A 13,729-nucleotide genomic window follows, 5' to 3' on the forward strand; every position below is an offset into this window, starting at 1 on the left:
TGACTTCACACTAGTTTCATCCCTTGTGCCTGGAGTGGGGATCTGCTATTGGGTAGGAGAAGGGGAAAGATGATACAAACACATTGTGCTGGAGAGAATCAGGCTACAACTTTATTGATTACAGGTCTTGGCACAACACAGGTGTTAGCAGTCAGACCCCTCCTCCTGTGGATGGGCAGTTTATTGATATAAAACCATAAACACCCTTCCTCAGATTCGCTAACTGGCCAAAAATGAAACAATATGGATGCCAGGCAGGTGAGAGCCTGGGAAAATATTTTAGAAGATGAGTCAGAGCAGCTGACTGGCTAATGGCTCTCTCCATGCCCCAGAGAGGCACATAATTTGGCACAATGAGTCTCCCAAGAAACCCTTGACTAATCTCATCAACGCCCAGTCTCACTTCCCCTCACCCATTTACCCTAGATAAGCAACACTTAACATTATTCTCCAAATCTAGTAGCTTTTCACATCCAGTACTCACAGGGTCATCAGGCACTATTTACATCTATTATCCACCTCTGGAAAACCCATCAAGTTATTGGTTTTGGTGCAAATGTGCTAGCTTGCCCCAGGGATCATTTTACCCTATATCTGGAGTCCTTACCCACCACTGTGTTTGTGTGTGTGTTCTGGGACCTCTACATACACCCCCAAATCAGTTTGGGCCTTCTTCTCTCTGTGAAATGCTGGTCATTTTGCTGTGGCTTCTGTGGACCTCCATCTTCAAGACTAGTAATTATAGGTAGGTAAAAATAGGTAAAGGTAGTCCCCTCTTCAAGCACTGAGTCATTACTGACCCATGGTTTCCCCAAAATAATTAGGAGACTGCCTATTTGGGTAAAATAGGGTGGGGACAATGAGCACAGTCGATAACCCAAATGCTTTCAGAAGCTTCCCAACTTACCTGTTGGGATAACCGAGGAGAGAGGACTGATATAAGGGCAGATGTGGTGGAAATTGTTTTTCCTACCCATCACCATCCTCCTGGGGGCATGCTCAATGTTTCAGCCGTTATGCTCATGTTAGGAGCCTACCCCTCCGTTATGCTCATGTTAGGAGCCTACCCCTGCACAATTTTTGCTATGTTCCCCAACCAATGTCTGCTCACTAGCAACCAGTTGTGACAGTTATGCTACGTTAACAGTGCAATCAGCCATACATAGTATATCCTCCTGTGCTGTGAAGAATGCCAAAACCCCAAGGACAATTAGCCAATCATAACTCTGGGTAAAATTCCCTCCTCATTCTGTTAATCAGCAGCACTGCCCCAGACATAGCAAAAGATGGATGCCACAACAGAAGTCAGGATAGATATCACAACAGGAGGGTAGGGTCTTTGGGAGATAGTTCTCAAATGCCTTGGGTACATGCCACTTCTTCCTTTTCAACATGAGTCATGGACCAGATTGAAACCTGAAGGCTTCAGGTTCGGTGACCCCCTTGCCAGACGGCCCATGAGGGGCTGGGCTGTCCGAAGCTACCCTAAAGTCACCTGGCTGGGAATACAGCCAGCATTGAGCATAAATTGCCCACCATTGAAACCCCTATGGAGTTGCCATAAATCAGCTATGACTTGATGGCAAAAGAAGAACAGACACATTGTGTTTTCAGCCCATCCTATGCATATTTACTCAAAATCAAAGCTGACTGTGTGCAAAGGATTAAAGCCTTCATTATGTATATAGTACATGCACTGTTCTATCAGTATTTGCTTGTTTTTTAATTATTAAAATATTTATATTTTACCTTTTCCTATGGCCCAAGGTAGCTTACAACTATTTTAAAAATATAATAGAGCTCCCAAATGACCCCTCCTCCCACACTGCACATTGGTTTTTGCTTGTTTAAAAAATTTTCTGCTACCAGTCAAGCTGTCAATTATATAGTATCGTCACTTGCACTGTTGTAATCTGCATTGGATCTCAGTGAGAAAGGTGGACTATAAATAAATAAATAAAAATAAAACAAAACAAGGGAAGGTTGTAATGAAATTCCTAGGAATTAAACTATGTTTTCTGTATTAGGGGTATTGAAGAGATATGTTTGTGGCAGGTTTTGTTGGAATGTCAAATATATTGTGAAACCTTGAAGATTTTCAGAGACCTCGGTTCCAAGCACAAATATTGGAGGTCATAGTCTTCCCGTCAGAGTTTATATCATTATGTAATGTAGCCCAAAGAACATGGATCAATATTGTATTCCCAACTTGATCACATAAAATTATAATAGCAGTAGCTTCTACAACTATGCAGTGGAAACTTGAATAATTCATTATTAATGGTTTTGCTAATATAGCAGAAATAACTTAGCTCTCTTCAGAGAAGATATCTTAGCTCTGAGTACTTTTGCTTTTAGAAGTTCATCTAATTGATTTTCAGAGCAATCCTAAACAGAGTTACTCTAGTCTAAACCCATTGATTTCAATGGGCTTAGACTGGAGTAACTTTGTTTAGGATTGCATTCTTTATATTTTCAGAGAAATTACTTATAGAGCTAAAGCTCCTATTAATACTAAAAATTAACATCACAGGCATTACAAGGAATGTATTTTATAGCTGTACTTCTTTTGCTTTAAAGGTAACATTTATGTAACGTCTGACCCTCTGCTCTTCTGCATTCCTAGCACTAGAGCAGGTGGACTCTTTGTCGTCTTTTACTGGTACTGGGAACTGGCTTCAGCTTCTGCAACACCTTTACAGGAAACACAGCTCTATGCATCTGAGAAGTGTTAAGCGTAGACATTATGTACACCCATATGCTCTCTGCCCTTTACAGGACACTCTGCACATAAAGGATTTGGGAGTAGCTTTATTGCAGGAAAGATATCTTTGCTGTTGGAGAGTAGCCATGTTGTTTTGTCTCTTCTCCCCAACTCCTTTCCAAATGCTGGATGATATGCCATCACCTGTGCAGAGGGGACTCTCATGGAAGCATAAAACTCCTCATCTCAGAACAAACCCTGGGCGAGCCTCTTGTCAGATGTACTCACTTCTCAAATCAGTTACACACAACACACACACAAAGGCAATATAATCAAGTCAAATTTACACTGCAAAATTTGAAGATTTTGATGCTGTTGCTAAAATTGAGAAGGGGATTCTGTAATACTTAATACTGAGACGAAACAATTCCAACTCCTGTGTATGTCATCTCTTGGCAGAGTATATGCTGAATTATATATTGGTAATGTCATTAGTACTGTCTGGTAGGGGATCACATCTCATAACAAACCAGAGAGCACTTTAAAAATATTGAACACGCTAGCAGGGCAATAGTCACATTTTCCCAGCAATAATACATTGTGGTTGTGAAAATCTAATATCCGTGAATCAAAAGTTTGTAACTGAGTAAAGATCTTTGGATCCTGCACAAACCAACAGCTGAGCAACACTTTCACTGCAAACCTAATAAATCAGAAGCGATTTTAAAATTTGATCCACCAAACTGATTATCTAGATAACCTTGATGTGCAGTGTAAAGTGGCGGGGAAGGGGACTTTAATTATATGTTAAGCAAAGCAGTTTTAGTTGAGGGAAGAAATCAGTTACTTTGTGAATTACTTTTATCACCTTCATGGTTCATGGTGCTGAAGGGACAGCTTTCCTAAACAGCTTACAGAACAATCCATATTAAATAGGAGTTCTAACAGTAGCAAAGTTTTGAAACAAATGCTATGATACAGCAGTGTAAGCTAGCATATAGTTTTACGTAATACAATAAACGTATGTATATATGTTTAAATTCTCCCGCCAATGAAATATATAATGCCAAACAGAGTCTCTTAATAATGTACCATTAAAAATATCTATTTTATCATTCACAATAGACTGCCCCTGCTGAGGGGCTTGTGTCCATATTAAAGAAGAGAGATGACAGTGAAGGCAAAACTCTTTCTCAAATTCAGCAGAGACAGTCAAAAAGAAGAGTGAGATTCCAAGAAATGGACGACACATTAGATCAAGGTATTCTGCTTCTGTTTTTCAGACTTATTTTCCAAGCTACAAACTAATTCTATGTTTGCACAGTCTCAAGAATATTAAAGTCCTATATAGCTAGGATTATGTGCTGCATTTTCGTTAATGTTCTACAGCGGGAGAAGTAGAAATGGCAGTTACAGTCTACTCTAATGGGTCTATACCTAGATAAAAACACTAAAGAATTTTAACATAATAATTTGGGGCAATCAGATTTAAAGATGTACTAATGTATGAGGTAATCTGTAATGCGAAAACATGCCCCATTTGTCCTGCTCTCTCCCATTGTCAAGCTGTGGCCTTTGTGTTATTTCTTCTTGTACTAGAATTCTAAAGTTGAGTTGGTATTGTATTCTTTGTTACTAATTCTTATTTATCACGTTGAATAAAACAAATGTTTCTTTGGTTCATTTTTCAAAGGATATAAATGCAAACTTGGGGACCTCATCTTTTGGTACATGTTGGTACAAAACTCCACAATGCTTAAACATGGAATACACTTTGAAGGATTTGTGTCAAATATGGTTTTACAAAGAATGACTTAATATGACTTCATTCTTTGTGCTAGAGGGATGCAAATCATGCAGCGTATGGCCTGCAAAAGTATATAGTGCAGTCTGCAAAGCCCCCTCCTCCCAAACTGTTGGCACAGGGACTTAGCATCCCCAATTGGCTGCAACTCTGAACAAGGGCCGGCTTGTGCTGCTGGGTGCTGGTGAAGTGGTTTCCAGAACAAACTAGCAACTTGTAGTCAAGCTGCTGAGAAGCATGGACTTCTAGGATGGTTCTTGAGGCAAAAGCTGAGGTTCTTATGAGAGCCCATGATCTCCAGTAGAGCATGTGTGTCTTGTCACCATTTACAGAGGGGCTGGAAGGTATCTGACAAAGACATGTGCTGCCTCCTGGGTGCTGTGAGGAATAGAGAGAGGTAACAGAGAGGGAGGAGTGCAGCAGTGGCAGCACAGAGGGAGTAGAAAGAAGGATAGAGAGGTTTCCAGTGGCTAGACACACACCCCCTCTCAAATATAGAGGACTCCCCCCAATGAAGTGGCATTGAAGTTTCTTTTCCAAGATTACATTCAGCATCTGCTCCGCTCTCTCTCATTCCAGACTTGTGTTTGGCAGCCCCTTGTTCTCTTTGCTTCCATAATGAAGCAGAAGGAAGGGAGACACAGCATACACAATGAGAATAAGAGTGGCTGAAGCTGCTTCAAGGAGGCTATATGATTGTGACAAAGAGTATCCTGCTATCAAGGATGTTCGGGTTCTCCAGGGGCTCAGATAAGAGAACTAGACTTCATTACAGGAAGTAGCTTTTGCAAGAACTTCAGGCTTGAATGCTCTGTTCCTCTTGTAGTTGTGGGCGGGGGGGAGGTGCAGCTACGGTTCTGGATACCCATCATGCTCCACTCTCCCCAGTGTTGAGAGCACAATTCACTGGCTGGTAGGTATAGCTGCTTATTTTTCATAGGAGGCTTTGGAAGTACTTAGTTTCTTCCTAGCTCTGAATATTCTATTATAGAAATTCAGTTATTAGTCCCCATTCCTTTTAGTTGTGTATTGTTTTGTTTGGAAAGATGGCTCAAGTCATGATGATTATTGTATTAGCACTTATGTGGCCTTCTTAGGTTCAGGGGAATAACACTATGCAGACATGTCTTGCTAATATTACTAAAATATTTCAGTTACCTGTAATTTCATCAGCTGTATGTTGTGTATCTTATATTCACAGAGGAAGTTGGAGGTGGTTCCTGTATTCTGCTGATCTTGTTGTGCATAGCAACTGTATTCCTTAGTGTTGGAGGAACTGCCCTGTACTGCACATTTGGCGATACTGAATCTCCAGTATGTACTGATTTTGCAGCCAACGTGGACTTTTACTGTACCCGGATAATACAGGGTATAGAAGAACTTAAGCACTGGATATCTTTCTCATAATATAAACAAACACGAAGACCTTGCTGACAGCTAACTGACAATTGCTGAAGAGGAAAGAATAATTAACTTCAGGCTTCTTATAACATGGCACCTTCAGAAGCAGCACAGCTAATAACATAAAAGCGCCTATGTTGTAAGTAGGAGCTACTTTGCAGTAATCAGGAGTATATAATAGGAGTTCACATGAAATCATGAAGTGGCATAAAGACTGGTAAACAGACAGTTTGAATGTTCATCTTTAGAGACCATTTAAACAGCCATCTGTCCCTCAATCTTGGGAAATGAAGAAGAAAGAAAAATAAGTTATCACTTACCATACAGTTTCAAATCCCCACATGATCATATGCAATATATGTAAGCTTAGTACAAGACTGTTGTGGAGTTTTCAGCTGTTTGTGCAAAGATTTTTTTCTCCAACCTTATGCAATAAGGCAAAGCTGTATGGATATGAACCTTATTTTTTTGTTGTTGAAGTCTTCATGTCTGTGTTGATTTTCACTTACCCTAGTGAGATTTGTAATTTGATTGGAGTGGTGCCATAGGAATCAGAGCCCTCAATCTAGATGTTACATTTGCCTTGCATTTCATTATGTAGCAGTTGTTACGAGTGATGCCTTCATCACTCTATATACAGTCCTGACAAATTATGTGATCTTTTAATTTGTAGACTCCCTTAAAAGTTTTACAAACTAGCCATCATGCAGTCACAGTCATGACTGGCTGCAGCTCCCAGTAGAGTGTGCTCCCATTTGGCAAACCTGGTTTTCCTCAGTGTAATTACAGAAATAAGCCTGTCAATGCCAAAAACACTTTTAACAAAGCTGGACTCTCAAAATGTTTAGGTCACTAAAAGCAAAGAGGAGTAGGGGTTGAGATACATGACTATGGAATAGATTTGTACTGGTCTAAATTATTGTGAGAAAGTTGGACTGAAAAATCAGAAATTTGATTAAAGATACAAACTAGTCAGTCGAAAATCTGAGATATATGGCCCCAAATTATTAAATGCAGTCAGTCATTCAAATCCTGATAGTTTCAGGTGGGTGATCATGTTGGTCTGCAATAGAAAAGCAAGATTCGAGTCTGCTGGCCTATTGACCAACAAAATTTCCAGGATATAAGCCATTATTTCCCAATCAGGGTTCTACATGACATCATCAGGGGTTCCACAAGAAATCATGGAATAAATAATCTTATATTGAGTTTGGATAAAAACTTTATTTCGATGTATCAGTAAACTTAATTTTGATTTGATATATTTGGAAAAAGTTTGGATAATCCAAATAGACAGATGTAAGCAGATAGAAGCTTTTTACAAATGTTCTTGACGATAATTTAGCAGTAATAGAATTGTGCTCCCCACCATCAACTTTTTCTGGTCTATGTTTTCATAGGTAGGAGTTTCTCAGAATTTGAAAAATTAATGTAGGGGATTCCTCCATGAAAAAAAGGTTGGAACATGGGAAGCATTGGTATAAGCTCCCTAGCAATTTGAGAGTCAAACACTGAGAGTCAAATGGAGCTTTGACTATTGAAAACGTATACCCTGGAAATCTTGTTGGTTTTTAAGGTGCTACTAGACTTGAACCTTGCTCATTCAAATCCTGGCTTGCCTTGACAAATGCTGGTTTCATTGCCTTCACTTTTTCCTTCCCTGCAGACACCCAACTGGTATCTTGGTCTGCATTGGAGTAAGGGTGGCTCTAAGGAACAAGCCAGGATGTCTTGCTATGTTGTTGGCTAATGTGTGATTGTAACAAATAAAATCAGTTAAGCCAGGATGTCAACATTTATGCATCAAGCAAAACCATTTAGTTAATCAAGAAACATCAAACCATAGTTTCAGATCATGGTGTGATATTCCCAACTAATCATAGTTAGTGGAATGACTTGGGTTTAGAACAATCTTGCTAACCATTGTTAACTAAACCACAATGAACTAAAACACATGTTTATGTCTTGTCCTCCAACTGTAGATTGTTTTCCACCTGGGTCTTGCTTCCAGTTGTTTAGGCTAAAATCATTAAAACTTTTAAAACATATTAAATAGTTGGTGTAAAAACAAGGGCAACATACAAATTCATAAGGGATGAATAGCTACTGAAAATGACATATATATCATATTCATTTCCTTAAATCTTTAGAGCACTGGTTTTTAAACTTTTTCACCTTCAGGGAACACTTTTAACATTGACTTTTCTATTGTGTTAGGTGGAAAGCCTGAGCATATTCTAGGCACACACAGTAGACACAGTTTAGTACAGGGGCCTCACCCTATGTGGACTGTTGTGCATACCCACCATTCTTCTGCATATGCAGTGGAGAAAGCCAGTAGGTATGAACAAGCTGTCTTTTGAGATTGCTGATCTTCTCAGTGAGGGAACCCCAGGGTTCCCTGAAACACTGTTTAAAAACACTGCTTTAGGAAATGAAGAGCAGACAATAGAATGCTCCACTATTTCCCTGTATGCTCGACTTCTTCAACCAGTGAAGAAGCCATGTTGAATTCCTTATGTCTAAACTATTCCTGAAAATTGCCTTTCTGATCTTTGCTTAGTTTAAAAAGTGGTTTGCCATGTTCTTTGGGAAACACAAACCCAGTGATCTGCTATATGCCCACAACTAATTGCACATTTGTTTGGATACTGGCCAGTATATTTATGTTCCGTGAGGGAAGGTTCAGGTTATATATAGTAGGAAACTTTTGAGAGTGAAAAATCCTACTGGGTGAGTGCAATGATTTGGGTGCATCTGAAATAGCTCTTAAAGCTTTGACCACTAAATCTGTGCTATTCTTACTGGATATTTTTCTTCTGAATTTTGCTGGCATCCTTTTAAATGGCTGAAAATAGTTATCAAGTCCAATCTTTCTCACCAATATTAAATATATTCAGTTTCCCAAGTCTGGCCTCATTACTTTTGCTTTGAGGTCACTTATAATCCTGGTAATGCTTCTCTTGAAATCTTCAGTAATTACCCTTCTAAAAAAAGGACATCCAAAGCATAATGGCATATACCAAATATGGCATTTGCAACAAATTGTGCTGAAGTCCTGGGATTAAAAGCTTCTCTGGATGCCACTGAAGCCACCCTTCAAGCCTCTGCCTTTCCTGCTTTCTAGATTCATTTTAATAATGCAGATGTCTACCAGTTTATCCTGTTTTTCTCGTGTCTCATATTAGTTTTTGTTGAATTTGATATCAATATCAGACCAGCTCCTTTTTTATTAAACCATGAGTTTTAGCCTATATAGCAGTGGCTATCCCTTCCTAGTTTCTCTGTTAAGCTCAAAATATGGTAAATCAAAACTATGACAAACTCTTTTTTAAAAAAAAAAAACCTAGACCCCTTGATAATCCTGCTGGAAAACTTATTTCCTATTTCCTGTTAAATAAATGTTAATTCTGGTTCCTTCTAGTCGGCACCTCAAGCATTCCAAGGGGAGTGGCATCTAGGACTAGGAGAGAGCTTAATAAAATAGGTGTGGATTCCATTTCATGCACCCTCTCTGCCAAACTTCGTGTGCTTTCTTAGTGCAATATGCTCTCTATGCATCAGTTTTAAAATCTAACAATGATTTAATTATTACACAAGGGTTTTCCCTAATTCCTCTACTTCACATAATAATAGGGTTGTCAGTCCCCCGCTGGGGCCAGGGGATCCCCCTGCTTACCTGGCTAGTGGGAGGGAACGTGCTTCTGGGGCATGTTCCTGAGCAGCGTGGCACACTCTCGCACACTGCAGTAACTGGATTTGGGCCCAATTTGGCCCAAATCAGGCCACTGCACTCCCATGCTCCATAGCGGATGCATTTGGGCTGATTTGGGCCTGATTCGGCTCCCTGCAGAGCACAGGAGCACTCCTAGGGCAGCATATAACTCGCATGATGACATTACTTCCTGGAAGTAATGTCATCGTGCAGGCCAGGAGCATGCACTAGCAGGAGAAGGTGAAAAGTAGGTGCTGGGCCTCCGATCTCCCGCCTAAGGGGTCAGGGGACCTAGCAACCCTATATAATAATGAAACCATAGGAATGCAGAGCTGGAACATGACTATACCTTTAAGGGGGAAAACGATGTCATGTTCCATAAAATGTTGGTTGACATTGAAATTAAGGGCTTCAGAAAGCAACACTCAGGGCCCCAGTGTACTCCTCTGAAGGTGTTACATTTGCACTAGTGCTATATGTTGCAGTGTGTACCATACTTAAGCCTTTGCTATGCAAAAGACCAGAAATAACTAGCAAATTAAGTTAGATAGCAAAGGTGGTATTCAGAATTTGAACATTGTAAGTCCGTGTTTTTGGCATTTGCAAGAATATTGATCTTCCTTTGATTTTGTACAAAATCAATTTCTCTTTATTTAGTGTTTGCAAGTAACTACACCATTAACCCTTTGCTAAATATCTAGCTTGGACCAGGAAACATTTTTCTCCCTGTTTCTGTATGATGTTATGAAGAGAAAGGACAGCATGTAGCACAACTATGTTCTCCTTATTCAATTTCTCCTAACATACTTAGTATACTTGATGATTCTCTTTGATTTAATCTTCTCTTTCTGTTTCTAGCCCCACTTCTCCCAATCAAAGCTGAGACCTGAAAATGTTTTACTTAAGTTTTGACCTCTTTAAGCCTAAGGCTAGACACCGCATGCAACACTCTCATTGGATTTATGTCAGTGTTTCCATTCATATCCTAAAGTAAAACCACCACCACCCTCAGCTGCCCTTTCTGGCCTCAGTGTTTCAGACTGTTTAAAGTTCCCCAGGGCATCAAAAGTAGTTTTAATAGAGCGGGTCTGTTTTTGAAGTGAAAGTCTCAAAAGCCTGCCTATGCTGAAACTTTCTGCATATGGCTTTTGGTTCCAGGCGTAGGGATTTATGTGCTGTCAGAGCAAATATTACAATGGGGTAGTTAATTGGCAGTTTTTTCTAATGTTTCACTTATTCTGTATCTAAACATATTTTTCCATGTGCACTCCAAAGGCTTTTGTGTTGCACTATAGCAATGCCTGAACTCTCCTAAAGGAGGGGAGGAGATAAGTGTTGAAATGTAACTGGCTGGTTCAGTACATCATACCTGTCTGCCTTTATTTAATTTGCTTGTCTTGTAAATCAAGAGGATTTTATTCTTTTATTTTGTAATTTTCTGATGGAGTGTTGATAAGCATGCATTCTGTTGCTATAATGCATTTATCTCTATAGTTGCTGTTTGGGGGATTTTGTAATTTTCCATTTGGTGTTCTGTTGAATATTAATATTTAAAGAAACAATGGACTTCACCTCTATTTTAAAAGTTTGTGCACCTAATCACCAAAAATATTGAGAGTTATGACTTGAAAATACTTATTTTAAAAGTATGCTATGTACAGATATCAAGATTTCTTATACTTAATTTCATTTTACATGTGATTTTAAGGAGAATTTTATTGCATATTTAAAGAAATACAACACAGTTTTTAAAATCTTATTTTGCACTAGGGTTGCCAGATACCCCTTTTCTTGAGAGAGTCGCTTTATTCCAGATCATGCTAATTCTATAGAGCATGACGGTTCTTCCTTATTTCAAAACACCCCTGCTCCATCAAACTCTAAACAACAGGCACCACAACAATGTGCTCCTTTATTTTTGAATTTTTGATATGGCAATCCTACCCTAACATCACCTTAATTAAGGATACCTTTGCTGTAACAGAATCTGTATAATAGCTCCCATATTGCCCATTGCTAAGGCACAGGGCAGAGATAAAGAGACATGTTCAGAGTTGGTGCAATTCCAGAGCAGTCTTAAGGCTGATCTGTTTTATTAGCGCTATACAAAAGCAGTTTAGAATTTTTGGCCATGTTTGCATGTACTGCTTCATCTCTCTGCTGATCATGTGATCCTAAAGTGTAGCTAGATATCCTAGTTGTTCAGATATAACAAATTAAAATGATGGTACTACTTCTTATTTGACATGGTAGTTCACATACTTTGTGGTAGTTTTTCAAGGTGGTTGAGTCTATAACAACATTTGCTCTACTTAACTTTTAGAATGGCACCTATCTGTTCATGGGCCCTGATTCTGCAAACCGTCTTTATACAAGTCCAATTGACATGTGCATGTGTAAAACTGCAGGGTACGGTCCTGAAAGCAGAACCCAAGTCACAGAAGAATAAATCGTGTTCTATTTTTCTATTTGAAAATGCTGTATACATTATCACTAGAAGCAAATTACTGTAAAACTGAAAAAAACCCTAGGAAAAAACATGTTCATTTTTGCTTTCTCATTATTCATGTGTGCAGAATTCCTTTGGCTGTAGTAACCCATTTCACATAGCTGTTTCCTCCTGGTTATGTGTGACTGAGTGTTATATAAAAAGTACATGGGAGAGAAGCAAAAGCTAGTACAATACATTTACATTGGCCCAAATTATACTGTCGTCACGTGGTATATTCAAATCTTTTATAAATAATTGGCTTGATATTAAACTAGATCTATTTAAAAGAAAAACAAAAAATGTTGATTCTACTTATAAGATGCATTCCTCCAATTACTGCCTCCCAGCTGTCTGATGTTTCAAAATATATTGATGTGAATGTGTTTGTGCCTAGGCTGATGTGCAATCAGTTATTGCCAGTATTGCAAATGGCTTGTTGGTTAAGCTTTTTGAACTGAAGAGAATCCTAAAGCCAACTTAGATACAAAGTTTAAGGTTGTCACGTCCCCTTACCCTCCCAGCAGCAGGGGGGACCCATCACTCACCTTTATTTTCTTCTTTTCCTCAAATGGAGCCCATGCAAAGAGCAGGAACATTCCTGGCGCAGTGCAATGACGTCACTCCTGAGAGTGACGTTCTTGGCTACCCTGGGAATGCGCCCTGAAGGTCTGTTCCCTTGCCTTCCTCCCTGGCCAAGTGAGTGGGGGGGGGAGTTCCCCCACCTTCACTGGGGGAACAGCAACCCTACCTGTTTCCTTGTCTTTCCCCCCTGCTGGCAAGTGAGTGGTGGTGGGGAGCAGAGGGTGAAAGTGAGGGATCCCTCACCCCCACTAGGGGAATGGAAACTAACAAAGTTGGATATTCTAAGTGAAACTAGATCATACTCTTATTAAACTTCTAATAAAAGGGCTGTTATACTCATCTAATTAAGAAATTATTGTAATTTAGTTCCATTATAGTTTAAGAGCAAGCCAATTCAAAGTCATTGATACTTGTGATAAATTTTACCCTTTGTTAACAAGAAGAAAAAAATACTATTTGAAGCCATCAAACCAGGCTTGTGATTTCTAATCATAGCAAACAAAATAAAGTATCTCTGAGAAGACGCATGAAGTCATGTACTTATTTACTGTATAGGTAATCCACCTTTCTTGCTGAGACTCAGGGCAGATTACACTATGTAAAACAATGAGAGCCAGTTTGGTGTAGTGGTTAAGAGCGAGGGACTCTAATCTGGAGAGCCGGGTTTGATTCCCCACTCCTCCACTTGAAGCCAGCTGGGTGACCATGGGCTAGTCATGGCTTTCAGGAGCTCTCTCAGCCCCACCCACCTCACAGGGTGTTTTGTTGTGGGGATAATAATGGCATACTTTGTAAACCACTCTGAGTGGGCATTAAGTTGTCCTGAAGAGCGGTATATAAATCGAATATTACTATGTTGTTATTGCAGTGAAGTAGCATGAGACATCCAATAAACAATGTAATAGGACTAAGATTACATGACATACTGTAAGCAGTGCAGAAAATGGAATTACATATGTAGAAGACAATGCAGTAACAGCAAGATAAACAGTGGGAAAAACTACACTGCTATTCCCCTTTAGAAAAAGCACT

At 39.4% G+C, this 13,729-nt stretch overlaps 1 protein-coding gene across 2 annotated transcripts in view; it reads left to right on the plus strand.

Annotated features, from left to right (window-relative positions):
- CNST (consortin, connexin sorting protein) overlaps positions 1-13,220 on the plus strand; it is a 90,672-nt gene extending 77,452 nt beyond the window's left edge. For both annotated transcript variants that reach the window (XM_054975674.1, XM_054975681.1), the window contains exons 11-12: positions 3,830-3,965; positions 5,710-13,220. In XM_054975674.1, coding sequence (XP_054831649.1) covers positions 3,830-3,965; positions 5,710-5,915 — 342 coding nt within the window. In that variant the 3' untranslated portion in view covers positions 5,916-13,220. The remainder of the gene's footprint in view (positions 1-3,829; positions 3,966-5,709) is intronic.
- The last annotated feature ends 509 nt before the right edge of the window (positions 13,221-13,729 follow it).

The sequence above is a fragment of the Eublepharis macularius genome, chromosome 1 (genome assembly GCF_028583425.1).
Source record: "Eublepharis macularius isolate TG4126 chromosome 1, MPM_Emac_v1.0, whole genome shotgun sequence".
NCBI lineage: Eukaryota > Metazoa > Chordata > Lepidosauria > Squamata > Eublepharidae > Eublepharis > Eublepharis macularius.